This window comes from Mastigoproctus giganteus, chromosome 2, assembly GCF_048544385.1.
Source record: "Mastigoproctus giganteus isolate SK-2022 chromosome 2, ASM4854438v1, whole genome shotgun sequence".
Classification (NCBI taxonomy): Eukaryota; Metazoa; Arthropoda; class Arachnida; order Uropygi; family Thelyphonidae; genus Mastigoproctus; species Mastigoproctus giganteus.
The window spans coordinates 157,456,794-157,479,006 of NC_143576.1; the positions used below are offsets into that span (position 1 = coordinate 157,456,794).

The 22,213-nt window shown below is 35.2% G+C and overlaps 1 protein-coding gene across 2 annotated transcripts in view; it reads right to left on the bottom strand.

Moving 5' to 3' along the window:
- Window positions 1-22,213, bottom strand: part of LOC150089688 (Ig-like and fibronectin type-III domain-containing protein 1) — a 337,470-nt gene that overhangs the window by 52,646 nt on the left and 262,611 nt on the right. For both annotated transcript variants that reach the window (XM_090389599.1, XM_090389600.1), the window contains 4 exons: window positions 15,451-15,613; window positions 13,104-13,670; window positions 1,898-2,079; window positions 976-1,126 (listed from right to left, as the gene is read on the bottom strand). In XM_090389599.1, the coding sequence (XP_090245725.1) occupies window positions 976-1,126; window positions 1,898-2,079; window positions 13,104-13,670; window positions 15,451-15,613 (1,063 nt within the window). The remainder of the gene's footprint in view (window positions 1-975; window positions 1,127-1,897; window positions 2,080-13,103; window positions 13,671-15,450; window positions 15,614-22,213) is intronic.

Consider the following 22,213-nt stretch of genomic DNA (forward strand, 5'->3'; position numbering starts at 1 on the left):
ATCACCCTGCACCTTGCATTGATATGCTGAACTATTTTTTGGACTAGGTTGCATCATCGACGTGTGTCATTTGTCCCTCCAGTCCTTGGTGATGTATTTCCTGTAGCTCCTGATGTCGATTACCTGGTCTTGGATGGCAAGCACATGAATCTTTTGGTCGCGGGAAAGAGGTTCCCATTCATGAGCATTGCGATGGAAGCCATCTATGTAGTTTTAGATGATGGAGGTCATTATAGTGATGCTTTATTGGCATATATTTTATTTTTGCCCAGTGCCTTATAAGCTTGATTTTATGCAGCACTACTACTACTACCACTAAAGAAAAATTAGTTTATTAAAAGCACTATATCATTAAAAAACTGCCTTGTACTTTTTTTAATAATAATTAATTTATATAATTGTGGTATAATATAAAATAACTGTGTATATATATAAACACCTGTATTAGTTGGCTATGAAGGATAAATTGTTCTTACACCAATGATATAATGATAGCAATAAAGATGGTGGCACACAAAATTCTATGGCATAATAATGATAATAATTTAAAGGACATAGATAAAAATAAATGGTTAAAAATTAAAAGGAAATACACTACATTCATATAAATAAAATTTTGGTTTGAAGACAGGATCTAATAGGGATCACGAAACAGCCTACTATACAAATTTTGGAGTTTTTGTAGAGTTAGGGATGTGTATAAATACCTACCTATACACATATTAGTTAATAGACACCATAAATTCTAAAATTGTTACTATTTACATAATAATTTTGGATAAGTGTATTTCCTTTTAATTTACAATAATGACAGGTATAAACACTATACTCTTTCAAATAACTTGGATATCATTTTTTAAATGCCTATTTTTACTATTTAACCATTTAGAAAAGTATTTTACTTTTCTTTCTCATAAATATCTAAAATAACCAAAATGTAAGTTGCTATACTACATTATGAGGATCTTCTTTTACCTGATGTGTTGGCATATAGCTTGTGAACAAGTTTAAGTGTAATATTTAAGGCTGCTTTTCCATACTGATTTTCTGCATGGCAGAAATACTGTCCTTGGTCAATTTTACTCACATTAGGAATTACAAGGCTTGCAATATATGTATATTTTTCCTAAAAAACAGGGAATAATATAATATTAAAAAGCAATTTTCATTTAACTCGTTTGAAACTTAATTTTTATATTAAGTTTAGAAAGGAAAAATTCCTATTCTTGAATAGTGATTAAATAAAAGACTGTTTATAAAATGCACTTTTATATGTGCAAAAAGATGGTTCAAAAATTTTTCTTAGCCTAAAATCATTATCTGACAAAATGTTTTGATTTATTATAAATCACTAGAAGTGAAGAATTCACCATTACAAGTAAAAAGGTTAACTGTACTAGATGACCATAGCTTGTTTAACACACAAATTCAAGTAACATCTGCATGGAAATTGCTTCGTTACTGCAAGTTGGCCAGTGGAGAGAGGGAGGGGGCTTGGAACAATTGCACCAGAAATAAATGGCAAGACAGACTTTAAAAATATACTTCTGTATTTCTAATGTGGTTGTCTAAATGTTTATTAGCATTTTATTCTACAAAATGCATGTTTATTTAATTAATTATATTTATTTGACCCTTAAGAACATTGTTGCTACCAACATTCAACTGTGTTAACTGCAACTACGCTCATCCAATACAATAAATCCTTTTACATGTAGCAATGAGCACTTTACCTCTGGTTATTTAGATGTCTTTCCAATCTCATATTAGAGTTTCCTTCTATTTTTTTTTATTATGCATACTGGTCTCCTTTTAATACAAATTTAGTTATAGGAGTGCATTACTTTGGCAAGCACTGCATTAAATCAAAATTATTAAGAAATCTTTGCTTGCTTACTTCTTCATGAGGCAGCATCAACATATCCATATTTGGCCCTCTTTTTACAGGTTTCCTCATTTCTTTATCTTGGTACCAAAGAACTCTCGGCTGAGGGTGGCCAGAAACTATACAAAGAAGTTGTGTAGCACTTCCTTCTTCAGCCCTTATTACAGCAGACTCACTGTGAATTGATGGATGAACTGAAACAAAAAGAAAGTAAAATTTAACTGTAAATATTTCTAAAATAAATTTTTAAAGGTTCCACCATTACATTTTATTTTTTCAAGTTATGATATGTTGAAATTTTTATTATTTTTTATACACAGTACATTGGAATTCAAGAAGCCACATCAACCACAGATTTGTAAAGATATTAGTATTAGGATTAGCATTAGTATTAGCAATGGTCACATGGTGCAAGGAAGCCTATGGGGTATGCTGCACCAGCCAAAAGAACAAAAAAAAATGAATAAAATAATAAGAAAATTTAAAAAATAATAAGGAAAGGAAATAGACAACTTATGCGTTTCCCTCCTCCCATAGGTAACTATCCAGCAGACCTTTGAATTTCCCTAAACTGTCAGCCTCTATCACCCATGTAGGTAACTTATTCCGGTAATTTATAACTCACTGGCTAAAATAAAACTTCCTGCAATCCAGTCTAAACATCTCTCCCCATAACTTGAATTTACGGTCTCTCGTTCTAGAATCATTTATAACATAAAAATTTCACCCTCATTCATTTTACTGACTCGTCTCAGAGCCTTAAACACCTCAATCAAGTCTCCTCTAAGGTGCCTAGTTTACAAGCTCTGCAACCCACATATTCAAAGACTTTCCTCATATGGACACCCTTTTGCTGATCTCACCAGACAAGTTACCTGTCTTTGGACCCTTTCAAGAAGCTCCATGTCTTTCTTTAGGTGCGGTCTCCATAGTTGAACACAGTATTCCATGTGTGGTCTAACAATAGCCTTATATAATGGGATTATGACATCCTTATCTCTAATAGCAAATGTTCGATAAATCATCAATAGGACACCATGGGCCTTCCTTGCAACCTGTCTACAACACTCGGAGAACTTCCTGTCTGACCGCATCATAACATCCAAGTCCCTTTTCTCCACTCCTGGCTTTAGTTCAACTCCACCAATTGTATAAGTTATTTTGGGGTTACTGTTCCCCAGGTGTAATACCTTACACTTTGCTGAATTAAAGCATAGCTGCCATTTTTCTGACCATCGCTGAAGTCTATCTAGGCCACTCTGAAGAAGCTCTGCTTGGCAGTGATCATTAACTACTCTACCAATCTTTACATCATCTGCAAATTTAGGCATCACACTCTCTATTCCTTCATCAATGTCATTTATGAAAATCAAAACCAATAGTGGTCCTAATACTGATCATTGGGGAAACTCACTTCTTACATCAACCCAATCTGAGGAATGACCATTTATCACAACCCTATGCCCCTGCTCTGAAGCCATCCTGTTATCCATGTAAGGATTTTCTGTGTGATTCCAACCTGTTCTAGCTTATAAAGTAACTACTCATATGGGACTGAGTCAAATGCTTTGCTGAAATCCAGATAAACAATGTTGAAATTATTCCCTAAATCCAGCTCATGAGTGACCCTGTCAAAATAGCTAACCAGATTTGTTAAACATGATTTTTCCTTTAAAAAATCGTGCTGAGCGTTCAGAATTCCATTTCTATCTAAATGATCCTGAATTCCACCCTTGATCATGGCCTTCATGATTTTCCCTGCTACTGAAGTTAGACTAACAGGTCAGTTAACTCCCACTTCACTCTTAGAACTGCCCTTATGTATTGGAGATACACTGGCACTTTTCCAATCCAACAGAATCACTGCCGAGTCCAGTGATGCTCTCATAATTAGCCTCAATGGTTCAATGCACTCACTTGCCACCTTCCTTAAGATTATAGGGTATATGCCATCAATCCCAGGAGTCTTACTGGCCTGTAGGCACGAACGTTTTTTCATTAAATAATCATGTGAAATTTCAATATTATTAATTACATCTTTTTCAACTTCACTCCCATAATTTCTCATTGATGTAAAGGGTTTTTCTTCTGTAAATATCAATGCAAAATAACTGTTGAGTTCATCTGCAACATCAGCTGGGGTATCTAATACTATCCCACGTCCATTACATAAAAGTCCAATCTAGTTTATCGTTCTCTTCTTTGCATTTATATATGCGAAGAATTGCTTATCCCTACTCTTTGCTCTCTTTGCCAGCAATTTCTCATAATCTGCCTTTGCCAGCCTAATCTTTTTTGCGGCATCATTACAGATCAATTTGTAGCTGTTATAGGTTTCAGTACTTTTTGTTGCTCAGTACCTTTTCCATGCTGTCATTTTTTACTCAAGTAATCTGGCAACTTCATTATTCATCCAACTTGGAATCCTCCTCGTGGAGTATTTTTTTAATAGTATATACACATTCAAAGCTTCTGAGATTAATTTTAAAAGTATACCATAATACAATTGCATTCGCTCTCTGCACGATACCTACCCATTTAATAGAGGCCATGTAGCACCTTAAGGCATTGTAATTTCCTTTTCTTAAATTATAACCCATTCCTTTGCCTTTAACTACTGCTACCTCTCTCTTTAATGATCACTTCCTGCTACTGGTTCCTGTACTGTCAGCCCTATTATGTCATCTGGTTTATGGATGATGATGAAGTCTAGGTTATTCTTTTCCCTAGTACTTTCCCTTACACAATGGTACAAATAAAAATCATCTAGCTGATTTAAAAATTTTGTCCCCCATGTGAAATTTCCTTCCCATTGGCTCCAAACAATTAGAGGCAAATTAAAATTACCCATAATAAGAAATTCACGCTTACTTGCCCATTCCATTTGCATGTAGAGGCACTCGTCATAATCTTCACAATCACCGTAGAGACTCTATACTAACATGCGAAACATCTGAATCTGGGAAAACTTTCATTGCACTCAGGCTGCTTTTGATAAGAAGCATGACCCCACCACCCCTTTTATCTGCTCTATCTTTCCTAAATACATTGTACAGTAACTAAGATGCATTTGGGGCTAAAGCCTCAAGCTGCGAGGGAATTTAGACTATGTATATATTAAGTGCAATAGCGTCATTAATACACAGCCATTTCTGAATAAACAGAATATTTATAAGGCAGCATCGTTTTAAGTTATATCTCATATTGTGAATACCTTCCCAACGAGTTACCATAGGTGAAGCGTTACTTATTCGAAGTAGTGCAATATCATGGTAACTCGTTGGGAAGGTATTCACAATATGAGATATAACTTAAAACGATGCCGCCTTATAAATATTCTGTTTATTCAGAAATGGCTGTGTATTAATGATGCTATTGCACTTAATATATACATTGTACAGTAACTCATTATCCCCTATTTCCAGGTGGCACCACATTTCTGTAAGCCCAATTATGCCAACGTTACTTGTCCTAACCAGCAGTTCGAATTCACTCATTTTATTCACGACACTTCTAAAATTACTGTATAAACAATTAAGACTTAGTGTTCTTGTATAGTTAACTATCCTGACACATCCTTTAAAGTTATTTAAGCTCGCTTCCCTGGCATTAGTTACACGCTCATTTTAAACGTTTCCACCCTCAGAATACCTTGATAATAGGTTCTGTTGCAGTAATAAACAAGAACTCTTGAGGTATGTGCATACGTTACTTTGACCAATATTATCAGATAAACTTGTATCCATTTTACCCTTGTCTCCACAAACTAGCAGTTTCCCTGAACGTTTAAGGTGTCCTCAATAATAGTGGCAAAAGCCCTTGCACCACCTTTGTTTAAATGTATCCTGTCTCTACTAAACAGATTTCTTCTACCTACAAGTGCAGGCCAAGCTGATGAAAATTCCTCCCCTAATGCCATGCAGAATTTCTAGAGACATATAATATATTAGCCTAATACTAGTAAAGATAAAGAGATTTGAAAATATAGTTAAAAGCAAGTAGCCTTAAGAGAGATCAAGAGACGAGATAGTACTTAGGCAACAGCTTGCAGTAAAAACAAAATAAAATGAAATATAAATATAAAATAAAACAATAGAGGCACCAGGCTAGAACTTTCAAAGAGTAAAAAACACATTATGTGACACAAAAATGGAAAAATAACATTTAGTAATATTTTATTTAGTCTAATGACAAATAAAACAATCATATATGAAAGTATAAGATAAGAATGAGAGTAACACACAAACACACACACACACACACCATCATCATCATATAAGCAACAGAACCTTCAGTGCGCCTCCTGGGCAAATGTGCCCTTGCGCATAAAGTCTACTCTTTTATTATATTGCAATTATATTTTTTGTGATTTATCATCACTGCAATAGTTATCAGGCCAAAAGATATTTCTAAACATTTCTGTTGATTAAATGACTCGTTGTATCGGTCTTCAGCCTGTGGTCACACAGAGATAAGTAAATATTCCGTGTGACCATAGTTACCGCCCCTTCCTCGAGGAGGAAGACCTCTACTCGTACGGAAGTTAAAAAATTTTAAACTTTTCCTTTATCAATTAGTTTAAAACTATAGTCTCACACTGAGGCTTTCTCCAAGCTTAGCTCTCTCGCATTGAAGCCATACCTGCCAAGTCCATGACAAAGCCACGGCACCTCCAATACAGACCCATAACCATTGACAACATCACATATCAGGTTTTACTCATAGTCAGTTCTTTTCTGACTCAAGACCATTGCCTTTTTATATTCTGGACAAGTATGGTCTACAGCATTATGTTCACCTGTTACTTTTCTGCGTTTGCAATTTATACAACAAGGTACATTTTCCTTGTTCATACAGTCTTTATAAGAATGTCCTTCTATAGAACAATAACCGCAAAACGCCTTTACTTTGCAAAATTTTGCAATATGGCTAAAAGCCATGCATCTATAACACTGGGTCACCGTGACAATGTCACGAACCTGACAGGCAGACCAATGCACAAACACTCTTCCTGTTCTAATCAACTGTTTATGCACCGGACCGGCTACCTGCACTATCCAGTTATTCAAATTCTTGTTCTTTGCTTTATTTACTGATATCACATTAAAACTTTCTTGGAACACTTCTTGGCTTATTCCGTAATCTTTCAAATTCTTTATCCACAATTGTTCTCTCAACTCATTTTTATTCACTTCTTGTTCCACATCATAAATTAGGACTTTTGGATTTCGCTTCTTAACCTTATCCACTCACAGTTTTAGTTCTTTAAACTTTGGACAATCAATGATCATATCTATATCCTTTTCCGATTCAACTTCAAGGACGATCTTCTTATCCTGTACAGCTCTAAGATTTCTTACTTTAACATTCTGTAATTCAGGTCTCACTTTACCAATTAAGTCTTTCCTGATATCTTCACTACTTTTATGTTCTTGGTAGTAATGATTGCCACTCTAGGTTTTGCAACTTTTCTTTAACCACAGCAGCATAGTCCTTTTTATGTTCTTCCTGAATATCCTTCTTTTTAACTTTACTTACTTGTAGGTCTATCTCGAGCTCTACAATAGCCATTTCTAGTTCATCCCATATCTCTAAAATCTTGGCTGCCACACTCCTAATTACACGATTTTCTCTTTGAAATAGGAGAGCCCTTATTCTCCCTCATGCCTTCACTACCTTCTCTAATCCAGTTAACCCAACAGTCCCTTGTTCAGAACTTTTTGCCATAGAGCTCAACAACATCTTCATAGAATTCATTGTTTCTAATTTCTTTTCTGGTGACCACACAACACTAGCCTTCTTCTTTTTTATGGCACCACTCTTGGTAACTTGTCTTTTTTCTTCCACTTCAGCCAAGGTCGTTCCATCCTCCTGACTTTCAGAGCTTTCACTCTCTGAATCATCCGAAACGCTACTTGTTTCCACCTCAATATTAGCTTTTTTCTTGGAAAGAGAGCCAGCGCTCGACTTTTTACCCGACATATTAAAAGGCATTAATCGCCAAAACTATTTACAACTTTGAACTTTAAACACAAAAGTCTTGAAACTTTAAACACAAGAGTCTTAAAGACCCAACTCAACTTTAACTCAAAACACAAGATTCCAAAAATCTATTCAGAAACTTATTTAAAAACACCCCCACTCAAGTGTAACGAGTGAGGGTCCCAGAAGCTTTTAAATTTGAGGGCACAAAATGCAATTTTAAACACACACACACAGTGGAGATTTATTTGTGCAATGCAATAACTCTTGTATGTTGCTTGTTTTCTTGTGCGAAGGTACTTATACCACTTTTATATTCAGCCTTGGTTTGATTTGCAAGATTATGACCTGAGAGGTGGTTTCACTGTGAAGCAGAAATGCATTACACAAAAAAATCACTTAGAGTGGCAATTAATGAATTCCTTCATTTCTTTAGATAGCAGTGAGGTTATGGCAAAAGAGTAATCACAGAGATCTATCTCCTTTATTAGGAATTAACTTGATGTAGGAAAATTTCCATGCAGAAAGAAAAAATGATGGTGAATTAAGAGTGTAAAAATTGTGATTACATAATAAGATGCAACTCAGGGGCACAGGTTCCTGGAGTTCTATATGCTATGCTCCAAATCATGGAAATAAGCATGTGCATTCATTGTGCCTCTTGTAAAGTGAAGTTAGCCTAAACCTTTGCTAGAAAGACATCCCATTATATTTGATGGGACATAACTATTTGTTTATTTTAATTAGACATCACTGTTTCTTTGAGATAATCAAGATTAAATCTGCTTACCTTTTTTGATGCCCAACACATGCCATTAAAGCCACAGAGGTGAATTAAATTATCCAAAAAAAGAACACCATCTAACTAGATGTTAGACAAATTGTTTGGCTCATTCCAAAGAACAATTTGTCTAACTGTGAAACTTATACTTTAGAGGGTTCCTTCCCTAGAAAAACAGGCTTTTAAACTCATGTTGCACAATCAGTGGGGAATGGTTCTGCCACTGGTGGATAAAAATTTCTGCCCATTCACTTCTCGGCTGGGTTAAAGCTATGTTATAGTAGTTTAAGAGAAATTTTTTACACCTCATAATTCTGCTTAGGAGTAGAACCTTCTTTCCTATCACTGTCAACTTTCCTTGGAAAATTATGCATTTTTTGAACTTGTTTACTAAACATTTTTACAATGATGGCAAGTAATTTTTGCATTTTTTTAACAATTAACTTCTGCCAGTTACCTATCATTATAAAGAGAAACTACCTACACTTTTTGGACTACTTTCAAAAAAATGGAAAGCAAGATCAAGAGATTATCATTCTGTGTGTAAGAATATGTAGTTGTTCCTAAAAAAATGGCACCTCCTTAGCCAGGTAGGAAGGAGCAGCAGTGCGTAGCACACTCTTCTTGATTAGACCGGGGTTCGAGCCCATCACCACAAAATACGGAGGATGCGGAAAGGTCAGGGAATGACCACTGCCCAGAGCAATATGGCCTTAGTTGCTAATGCTCCTAAAAACCAAATAACAAACTAACATAACAGTTGTTCCTAATAAGTATTATGCATATGTTACAGGTAAAGGGGTTGGATATTCTGATGGAGATATTTTTATTTCCATCTGCCATTTTAAACCACCTTCTTTCCTCAATATTACTACAACTACCCAAATAAGCATTATTTGGCTAGTTGCAGTTTGATATGAATTATAAGACTGCATCATAAGCAATATTCATTTAGAGCTCTTGGGTTTACTGTCTCATTCAAACCAAAATTGCAATATATAAATATATATATTACAAGGTGTTTCAATTAAACAGCACCAAGGTTATGTTGTTTATTTTTAGGTTTAGGTTATTTGTTGTCTTGATCATTTTTACCACGTTTGGACTCAAATTTTAAATATTCTTTTAGTGGCACAGTGTGCAGATATATCAAGAACTGGTGGAAATTGATGAAATTACGAGCACTTAAACCTCGTGGATAATCTGCCTTTACTTTTTTAAAGGGCTGCCTCCGTAGCCAGGTGGGCAGGAGCAGCAGTGTGTAGCACACGCTTCTTGATTAGACCAGGGTTCGAGCTCGTGACCACCAATTACGGAGGATGTGAAAAGGTCAGGGAATGACCACCGCATATCCCAGGAGCAATATGGCCTTAGTTGCTAATGCTCCTAAAAACCAAATAAACAAACAAACAAACTTTCTTAAAGAATTAGATCATTTCGTAGTAAAATAAATAAATTTTCTGTTTATACTCCGGGACAACCAAACGGTCAGAGGAGTTCACAAGATAGATAGAATACAAGAAACAGCACCGTATTCAGTAGTCACGGGCTTGAACCCCGGTCACTCAAGGCACGTGTACTTATGCACCAGCGCGCCTGACCACTAGGCTATGGTGGCACTTCCTGTACCACTTCTTCAGCAACTGTAAAGACAGTAGAACTGGTAAATTATAGTGATATGATTTACATAAAGTTGTTAATTTTGATAACACTATTTCCCATTAATTTGATTACACATTACACTTCATAATATGACTGTACATAGACAGTACATAGTGAAATGCAAGCATATGGCATCGAAATGAAAATAAGAAACAATTTAATATTAAATGTAATATTTATTAGAAATTTCAAACAAATCTTTCAAACCAGCGCCTTGCTAGCAAAAAACTTATCCTGCCAGTGCTATCACCAGTTTCACTAAAGTGTTAATAAAGGAGTTTTGCCTTTTCACGAATGATGAGTGAACTTAACGGAATTTTATTTTGAGTTTGGTCTTCTATCCACAGATTTAAAGCCTTTTCCATTTTTTCTAATTTAACATCACGAGTTACAGAGCAAATTTTTGAAGCAATTAGTGCGTTTTCACGGACACTACGGCGGATTTTTTCTTCCGATTTTTTGATGTTGTTGTTTGGTTTTTAGGAGCATTAGCAACTAAGGCCATATTGCTCCGGGGATATGCGGTGGTCATTCCCTGACCTTTCCGCATCCTCCGTATTTGGTGGTGACGGGCTCGAACCCCGGTCTAATCAAGAAGCGTGTGCTACGCACTGCTGCTCCTTCCCACCTGGCTACGGAGGCGCCCCGATTTTTTGATTGATCGTACTGTTGACTCATTGATTTTATAATGTTTTGCCACTGAAGAGACAATTTCATCATTAGAAATTGTCTAATAACTCAATTTTATTCGCTAATGCCATCACCTTCTTTGATATTTTCACATTTCCCTTGTTATTCGTAGCCATATTTTTGTACGGGTAAAAAAGAACTTGTCCACAATAAAGGCACTTTCTTCCGTTAACACACTCGAAAAAGTCTGTTTTACACTGCAAAACGGTAGATTTATCACTTTTGTAAGCATATCAATTTATAAATTGATAAATTTATTCAATTTATAAGCATATAAATTAAAAGCAAATGACCAAACCTTCCATGACAAGTGCATAACACATACTGAACAAGGATTAGCGAGAAACATCCACACTCGCGATTTTGTCACCCCTCTCCCCCACCCACTGAATGCTGTTTTGACCGGGAAAGATAATTTTAGCCACGCCCATGTTTTTTTATGGCAGAAAATATTCACGGCGCTTTAAAATTCAAATTTTTTTAGGTTTCATTTTATATTAAATCAGCGATCGCGAATACGCGAAACTGCGAATACAGATACCGCGAATAGCGGGGGTTTACTGTATTTCCCATTAATTTGATTATACATTATTTCCTATTAATTTGATTACACATTACTACCCATTACTTTAATTATACATTATTACATGTTAATTTGTTTACACATTTCTTATTTGTTAATATTAAAGTTTAGTCTTTATTTAATTAACAAATAGCTATTAGCAACTATAAGGTTAAGAATTAAGTTCAAACAGTTTTAAATAATTTTACATTAGTTATTAATTTTGTTAATAAGATTAATAATAAATCAATTATCATTAAGTAAATGGATAACTATGACTATTTACACTCCTGTAATGCTGTGTCCTTTTGATATCATCAACCTCAAATACCAAAGCAGCAGTTTACAATTCATTATATTTACATGTTCTGTGCAATTATAATAATTTACTAATAAAGTCTGGAATTAAAACTCAGGTTAAGGTCTCCAGGGTCTAATCTTAGGTTAGTTTGTCACTGTAAGTGAGGATATTTTGAACAAGAGTAGGGATTTGGATGTTGTCGGATTAGACATCTGTTTGGTGGCTAATCTTTGTGAGTGTTTTAATTTGTAAGTGGGTTCGAGATTATGTTAGAAGGGGTGGGAGGAATAGGAGTTCTTTTTTGGGATATACTTATTGTGGTTGTTATTTTTGTGTTTTTATCTGCTCCTATACTCTGCTTTTGAAAATATGTATGTGGTTTATTGTCTGTCTGCATGCCTTTATTTTGGTTAATATTGTTTATTATTCCAATAATTAATGATTCTTTGTATAGTCTGTATTTTTCTGTATCAGCCAGTGGCTGGGACCATGACGTTGAAATCTCATTGGTGTTCTTCGCATGGAAAGCTGGATCTGATTTTGTTATTTGGCCATGTCGTATTTATAAAAAAAGGAATTAAAGAACATTAATATGACACAGCTTTTGGCCAAATAACAAAATCAGATCCAGCTTTCTACACCTGGTTTGAAGATCACCAATGAAATTTCAATAACATCTTGGTCCTAACCACCAACAGATACAGAAAACACAGACTGTACAAAGAATCGTTCAATATCTAGCTGCAGAACAGTTAGCTATATAAAGCAATTTGTGTTATGTCTCCTCATGCTGCAACCATTGTTTTTAATATTTTTTATTCAAATAAAATTGGCTTATGTTTGTTTCAGAAGTTCACCGATTATGTTATAAACTAAACCAAGAATAGAGAAGAGCTTTGTAATTGTGAAAAAAGCAGATGATTAGGCAAAATTTATGTTTAGAAATCATAAAATCTAAAATCTAAACCACCCATTAAATACTTGTGCATTTACAACCAAATATAAACTAAATTTGAAATTTGATTTAAATTCAATTGTAAACACAATTCAATTTGCAGTACACTTGATGAGGCCAAGGGCATCCTTATATTGGATTTACGATTCATGATGAAACTGTTTCATCATAAATCATAATGAAACACTTTTTCATCTTATTCATTTGAAATTATAGTTAAAAACAAAAAAATTTAAATTTAAAAAGCATTTTTAAAATAAGAAAATAGCATTTTATAACACTTACAATTTACATGAATATTCAGAGAGCTTTGGGCTCCTTGTCCATAGCCATTATCAGCAAAGCAATCTACATTTGTTATGTTTCTCTGAATATATGGAAGAACTAAAGCTACATGATTCTGTTGCTGTTCTACCATAAGTTGTCCATTAACATAAAGAGAAACATTGGGCACAGGCATGCCTGTTGCCACACAGAGTAAAGTCACATTACTACCCTCTATGACAGGTTCTGGTGGAATAATAACAGGAGGATTTAGGAAGGCAGGTATGGCAGGGTCAGTCCAAGCCAGTACAACTTCAGATAACTGACTTTCTTCACTTCCACTTCTGGCCTTCACAGCAACAGCATATTGAGTGTTAATGGTAAGATTGCTGAGCATAATTGTGTTATAAGTTGTAGCAGCTGTAGTGAGTGATTTCTCCAAGTCTGTGCTACTGTTAGCTGGTTGATAATATACCATATAGTTTAATGATGCCTCAACAGGTAGATGAAGGGGAGATCTCCAGGTGATAGTAACAGAATCCATTGTTTGATGAACAACTTCCAGTGAATGAGGAGGACTCAATGAACCTATAAAATGACCAATATATAATTTGTATCAAAAATATCAATTTGCAATAACAAAAACATAATTTTAAAGATCAAACTATCAATACTGTAATAAAATTCATCCAAAAATTTTAATAAAATTGCAGCTTAATTTTACTGCATTTAACTATACACATTCTATAAAGATACTCTATAAAAATACTGTGATGTTTTCTATTATATTGATATACTATCAATACTTTTATCTTATTTATGATTCTTAGTGTAAAAATCACAAATAAATCATAAATCAAAATCTAAAAATCGAATAAATCTGAAATAAAAATTATTTCAGAGAAAATTAATTATAAAATAATTATCTGGAAATATTTTAAACAATTTAAATTACAAATTTTTTGCAAGCTGCCAAACTGTTTTAGAATAAAATACTGTTATGTCATAACTGAGGCAAGTCAGTAAATGAGAAATTACTATATACTGCACAAGTTTCAATGTTTTAAATGTATTAAATAATATTGGTATCAACCCCTGAAAAAGATCTTAGTAGTTGATCATATTATTCTACTGTTTTTTTTTTTTTTTTTTCCAAGGAGAACACTGTGATACTGCACCACAGTTTCAGTCCATGATCAAGCCATGGACTGAAATTCTTACAACAAATAACAAAAGCTAAAATGTAGAGTTAATGAACCTCATGGCACAAGCCAATGCCATTCTAATTCTGCAGAGATAAAAAGTCCTTTACTCAGCAGTCATGTAATGAAAACAGTAAAATATCACCTGATAGATGCCCAGATTTGATATTTATATCAGAAAAAAGTTGCTGTTTTTTTTTTAATTCTTGAAATACATAAATTCTTGATCTTCTACTAATGGATTGCAATATTTATTCAAAGTAATTTTTTATTTTTTTAATGAAAATTTGAAATGTTGAAATTTTCAATTTTTTTACATTATATTTAATGAATGAAATAAAACTTTTATTAATGCTATGGAAAATAAAAAGAAAATGTTATAAATATAAAATATAAATATGAAACAATTATTAGTCACTTCAGTTTTCCATTCAGAAAATCATTAAGCATAAAAATTCAAACTTACATGTGCATACATATTAATATGTGTTGTCAAAAAATATACAAATAAATAAATAATAATAATAACTAACACAATAAACCATTTTACATCAATAATAACTAAGATAAAAAAATAACACATTTTGTGCAATAATTAAGCATAAAACAAAGGGTATCTAATTTTCTGTATTACACACACATCAACCAACAGCAAGAAAGATTTTTGTATACAATACTATACACTGAAACCAGCATACACTGAAACAGTAACATCATGAATCATGACAGCTTATTTGCTTTTGGAATTCTAAGTAAACAATAATTATTCATTTCCAAAAAGCTCAAATAAAATTCTGTCTATATTTAGGAAGGTACTGAAAGTTTCAGCCTTTAACCAATAATTAGCATGCAATATAAGTTGAAGTAGCAAAACCAGACCATAAGGTATAATCTAATTTTCCTGCTTTTATGATGGATTAGGTCTCTGCTCTGATCAATGGAGTTACCAGACTTCCAGGACAGAAAGACACATTTTCCAAAAAAAAAAAAAAAAAAAAAAAAAATGGATTTTTTGATTTTTCTCATTTGGGTGTGCTCAGTCATTTCCTTGTGGTCTATTTCCATAATTTGCCTGTGACTTTTTTTTTTATAACATAATTAATATTTTATAATTTTTCACAGTTATAAAATTGTAGTAAAGAAGGCATTTAGACAATTAAACTCACCAAATATCTTTGATGTATCATTACTAGACTCTGCTGTGTGAGCTATTATTACCAAAGATGGTAGCGATTGGCCATGTTCATTCACTGCCACAACGTAGATACTATAATAGTTTCCAGGATGTAGATCATTTAAGACTGCTTCATTTTTAGTCACATTGATATTCTGTGAAGAAAATTAATGAATTCAAGGTTGTGAATGTGACAAGAAACAAATAAATGGTTTTTGCTTAAACTCATCATAAAATAAGAGGGGACAAAAAAACTGTAGCTGAATTTTTAAGAAACTGAAAATTTATTCTAGCTTGGTATTAAATACACACACACACATATCCACATATACTGCCACACCATAAATATCTGGACAGCACTCTGTTAATAGTTGGTCACATCCTACCCAAGCACCATGTGTCAAATACAACTATAAATAAGCTAGTAGGCCTTTGAGGAGACAGTACTTTGATTATGAATGCAAGCTGCTCTGATCAATGGAGTTACCAGACTTCCAGGACAGAAAGACTGAGTGCCGCATAAGCAATCAGTCTATACACGACATTTCAATAGTACTGAAGATCCCTAGGTCAATGACAGGTGAGGTGATATGAAAATGGCAGCAGTGCTGAAACCCTCACAAAATGACCCTGAAAACTCTGTAGGAGATGCCTGCAAAAAATCAACTGCTTGCTAACAGGAGAGACTGGTTCTACAGGGATGGGATACACTTAAATAGAAAGGGTGCAAGAATATTTGCCGATGCTATCGAGGTGGTGTTAGGTGGGTCGGAAAATTGCTAGCTTGGGGAGATTAACGGACTAAAAGATTAACAGTAGCCGTAGACAGAGGTAAAAGTGATTCTTGCACTGCTATTACTGTAATGAGCAGCAGCCTAGAGAGCAATTTGCTGGGGATTTCAAGAGCTGCTGGGAGTCATCATAAAACAAGTAAATACATGGGCTGTGCTGGGGTAACTAAGAGTAAGAACAGATGCATATATACTTGCATGTACACCAATGGTGGAAGTACAGTAAATAAATTTGATGAATTTGAAGTGCTGATCAAGGCATTAAAGGCAGATATTGTTGGGAATCAGAGACATGGAATCACACAGATATAAGCAGTACAGAATTGGAATTTGGGGAGTACAATGTGTACAGAAACATGGTAGACAGGGTAGGAAGGAAGGAGGGGTTATGCTGTTAGTTAAAAAACACATAAAATCTAAGGAAGTGCATCCAGTTGACATGGGTGGACAGTACAATGTTGAGTCTGTTTGGTGTGACATAAGCACTGGGAAAGGAATAGAAGGAATAGAAAAAAAATAGAAATAGAGGGGCCCAGTAAATCCGAATGTCTTATAATGGGGGATTTTAATTTTAAAGATATTGACTGGAATTTGTGGGTTGGTCACTTGCACACTAGCAAGACTTTTTTGGATTTACTAGATGACTGTTTTCTACAGCACCATGTTCGAGAGGCAACCAGAGTGAGTAATACTCTTGACCAGATTATCAGCAGTGATTATTCATGCATAAAGAATTTGCAGATAAAGGAACCACTAGGTGACAGTGATCACCTAGTGGTTCTGATGTAGTGTACTGATGTAGGATTTACTTAAAGATGTAACTTCCATTAAGGGTAAAGGGAAGGGTTTTTGTTTTTGTAAAGGTGACTACAGTGGTCTCAGACAGTTTTTCAATTCTATACAGTGGTCTCAGACAGTTTTTCAATTCTATACAGTGGTATCAACTGATGATGTTATCAATGGTGAGAAATCTAAATGAGAAGCCTTCAGGCACTTAATCTTGGAGGCTACTAGACTTTTCATACCAAATAAGAAATATTGTTCAAGGTTGTAAATGGATGTCATATGAATTAATGAGGCTCATTGTGCCATCAGATATGAAGTTCTCTGAGAAGTGCAGATGGGCTGTTAGAGCAGGTCATGAAGTTTTGTCAATGATATATAGGAATTTTGCTAGCAGAGGCAAGGAAGTGATTATCTCTTTGTATTAGGCAATGATCAGGCCACACCTTGAGTATTGCGTACAGGTCTGGAGGCCTCATTTTAGGAAGCATATAGAGTAGCTAGAATGAGTACAGAGAAGGGCAACAAGATTGGTGAGAGGAACAACGGTGTCGTGCTTACAAAGAAAGGCTTAATTAAGTTCTGCAAGCTGCAGCATCTGGAGACTAGGCATCCGTGAAGTGATCTGATTAAGGTGTATAAGCCTTGAATAGTTTGAGCAAGCTCAGTGCTGACAGGATACTTCGGTTTGCTGAGATTAAGAATCTGAGGGGGCATAGATTCAAATTGAGAAAGACAGTTTTAGAAAAGATGTACAGAAGTTTGCCTTTAGCCTGCTGTAGTTGATTGCTGGAACATACTTTCATCTGTTGTTGTGGTGCTTAAATAAATTTAAGGCTGATCTAGACAACCATTTGGAGTGACCGGATGGGTGAAACGGGAAAGGTTTTTTTTTTTTTTTTTTTTTGGCTGATGCTGTATATGCTTGCTTTCTTGTATCATATGCATCAACTAATGCTAATGCTAGTGTTGTTACAATATGCAGGCCTTCAATGAGACGATTAGGACACATAGCGCATACAGAATGCTGCATGACATGGATTACCATGATCATGAAACCATCCACAAGCCATGAATCATCCTGACTAATGTCAGGTGCTGTTTAACTTAGTGTACTCCATGTCATACTGCTTGCATTGCGATGGATTGGTTTGAGGACAAGAGCATCAAAAAGTTGGACTGGCCAGCCCAGAGACCTTGACCTCAATCCTATAGCCAACTTCTGGGATGAATTGGATTTTCAAAAGCATGTGAGGAAAGACTGCCCCAAAAAACAGAGCTGAATTGGTCTGCGATCTTAAGGCCAAATGGTAAAAATATCAGAGGACATTTACAAATAACTGGTAGACAGTGTTCCATGGAGACTAGAGGCTGTCACAAAAGCAAAAGGTTTGAGCACACATTATTATTTTTCCTATAAATAAAGTTATTTATAGATATGAAGATGTTTGGATAGTAATTGTAGGGTAGTATATACATATGTACACCCATACATGTAATCAGAGAAACCCAGCAACCACAATGAATATTAGCTTAGTGATAAGATTAATGGGAAGAAGAGAGAAATAGAAGAGTGAAGAGAACCAGAAAGGTAATAAGGAGTGAGTATAATTAATTTTGAGATAGCAAGAAGAGAAAATAAAAACTGAAGAGAAACAGAAAAGTATGAGATGTGGAGAAAAATTAGTTTATAGATCAATGTAATAGACAAAAATATATATATAATACAAAATGATATTATTATTATTAAGAGAGAGTCCCAGGAAAGAGAAGAATGATGATATCCAGCTCAGGACCCTGGGTGTGCCAAGCCCATACTCACTAGATGCAAGCCCCCGAGGAAAAAAGATACTGCCACATAATATACTCAACCTAGGCGTCACTTTTCAAGAACCAATTTTCAAGACTGCAAGTAAGGATGACGATATCAAACCTTTTTTGTCTTTCTGTTTCAGTCATAAAATACATGCCATGAAGGTTTAGGTTAAAACTATAAGATATAGAAAATTTGGAATTAAGAAAATTAAAGCATAGAAAAATTAAATACGGTCGATCTGCCAACCCACACTGGACCAGTGTGGCAGATTATGGTCCATTTACTTCAACATGATTTATTGAGGAGGCTTCCATCCTGCAGTGGGTTGATAATGGCTGCAGTTTTTGTTATGTGTTAGGTATGTAGTTTACAATTGGTTTTATTGGGCATGTTGTTGTTGATGGGGGTTTTAAGTGCAATGGCTACTTAGGCCATATTGCACTTATGAAAGTGATTCATACTGCCTGTGTTGGTTGATGTAGAAGCAGTTAGAAATGGCTATACAGACTTATTCGTTTTAGGAAGGAGAAAAATTCTGTGAGATTTGATTTTTCACCTTTGATATGGCTAAGTGACAAAGGTTCCTTTAAGCTTGCCAGAGAACTGAATGAGACTAGTTGAGCATTATTATATCGAGTATATTCCAGAAGCATGTGTTTGATTGTGAGTGAGTGGTGTATGACAATGATTACACTAGGAGGGTCATTCCCTGACAAAAGGAACAGATGAGTTAAATGAGTATGGTCGATTCTGGCTCTGGCTAGAATTACTTCTTGTTTGTTTGCAATGAGGCTGGAAGCCCATAATTTTGGTATAGGTTTAATTTGAAGTAGTTTATTATGAATTTCTGCTTGCCATTGTCGACCTTTACATATACTTTGTATATTCATTTTATAATCTGTGAACGGTACTAGGGAATTCATTGGGGCTGAGCTGGATGGATGTTTGGCAGCATCATCTGAAATTTCATTTCCTGGTATTCCAGTATGGCCTGGGATCCAGCAGAAGATAACCTTTTGTTGATGCTCACTGAGACGTATCAACTCTGTTCTAATGAACTTTAATAGCGGGTGAGTAGGTGAGGAATTGCTTTCCATAGTTAATAAGGAACTTTGCGAGTATGTGTATATTATGCTCATTTGAATTGACATATGGAAAATATTTTTGGCATATAATTCAGTCATGTAACTACTACACTCTGTTGGAAGAGATAGAGAAATGGTAGTATCAGGGAGTACCACTGCTGTACCCGAACCACTCTCAGATTTCGATCCATCTGTATATATTTTAACGAAGTCTGGATAATGTTGAGTATACGCAATGTGTAGCTGTTGGATGTTAATGTCTGATAGAGAGTGTTTCCATCACTGGTGGAAATAATTGTCACAAGATGGCATGATGACAGACCATGGAGGGTCGGGATCTATAGGATCTTGCAAGATTTTATTGAAGTATATATCCCAATCTTCTGCTAGTTGCTTTAGCCTAATACCAGCAGGCTGAACTGTCTGTGGTTTGTTTCTAAAGAAGATCATAAACTGCAGATTATAAAGTATTGACCAATTAGGATGGGTCACCTGGCTTTGGATCTTGGTTGCATAGTCCAGCAGCAACATCTTTCTCCTGATATTTAGAGGAGGTTCATGGGCTTCAATATACAAACTTTGCACTGGTATGTTCAGATGTTCTGAATGTACCTAGTGCTGTTCTAAGAGCTGAATGTTGAATAGGGTTGAGGCAAGATAAAGCACTCTCCCTAGCAGAATCGAAGACAGGTGCACTGTAGTCCAGGCATGATCTAATTATGGATCTATATAAATGAAGCAGACTGTAACATTCTGCTCCCCATGCTGTGGCTGATAAGACTCTGAGTAAGTTCAGTTTTTTTTGACAAGCAGTCTGGAGATGTTCAATGTGTTTTTGGAAATTTAACTTACTGTCAAAAAACAATCCTAGTAGATGAATATTATTAGCTATGGGAAGAGGATGGTTATTTAAGTGGAGCTCAGGTTCAGGATGCATATTGCATCTAGTACAGAAGTGAATGGCAGTAGATTTCTGACTGGATAGTCTATAACCATTTTGTGTCATCCATGTCAGGATGTGTTTGATTGATTGATATTTGGTGTTCAATGTAATCCATGTTTTGAGAATGACAGGAAATTGTGAGATCGTCTACAAAAAGGTACGAATCCACAGTTTTTGGAATGAGCTTAATTATATGATTCATTCTCATTGCAAACAAAGTGGCACCAAGAACAGACCATTGTGGACTTCCTTCTTCTTGGATAAAGTTTTTAGAGAGGGTTCCTCGATAACGAACTTGAAAAGATTTCTGTTGAAGAAAATTTTGGATAAAATATGGTAAATTACCTCTCAGCCAAGAGAATATAGATCCTTTAAGATGCCGAAACACCATGTAGTGTCAAAGGCTTTTTCAACGTCAAGACAGACCATGATGAGATGTTCCTTTTTAATAAAAGCATTTCTGATATTTGTCTCGGCTTTGATCATGAGATCCAATGAAGGTCGGTTTTTCCAGAATCCAAATTGTTGTTGTTAATCAAATTTTGAGACTCGAGGAACCAAGTGAGATGGCGATGTATCATTTTCTCAAGAGTTTTGCTGAGACAGCTGGTAAGGGATATCAGCCTGTAATTTTGAAGAACAGAATGATCTTTACCGAGTTTTGCATTTGCTAGTACATAAGAATGACACCAGGAGCTTGGGAAAGTATGTTCAGAAAAAATTCCATTGTAAAATATGAGCAGCAAAAAGAGTGATCTTTGATCCAGATTTTGGAGCATTATATAATATATCCCATCAGCGCCAGCAGCCCTGTTTCTTGAGTTGGTAAGAGATTGCTGCAGCTCAAGCATGGGAAATGGTTGATTATAAGATAAAGCAGAATAGTCTGCCAGGGGCAAAAGTTGATGACGTTGTAGAGCGGATATCATCTTTTAAGGGCACAAAAGGTGATATAGTTGTACACGTTGGCACTAATGACATTAAGAGTAGGAGACCGGCGGAATTACTTGACAAGTACAGGTCACTGATGAAAAAAAGCCGTGAATTAGGGTTGAAATTGAAAGTGTCTGCAATTCTGCCCAGACACGATAGGAGGGAGTATATGATGAGAGCCCTGTCAATCAATTCGGCCCTGGAAAGATTGTGCAGGGCTCAAGGGGTAGAATTTTTTTCAGCCTGGTCTGTACTTGTTAACAGGAGAGACTGCTTCTACAGGGATGGGATACACTTAAATAGAAAGGGTGCAAGAATGTTTGCTGATGCTATCGAGGCAATGTTAGGTGGGTCGGAAAACTGCTAGATTGGGGGGATACAAGGACTAATAGATTAACAGTAGC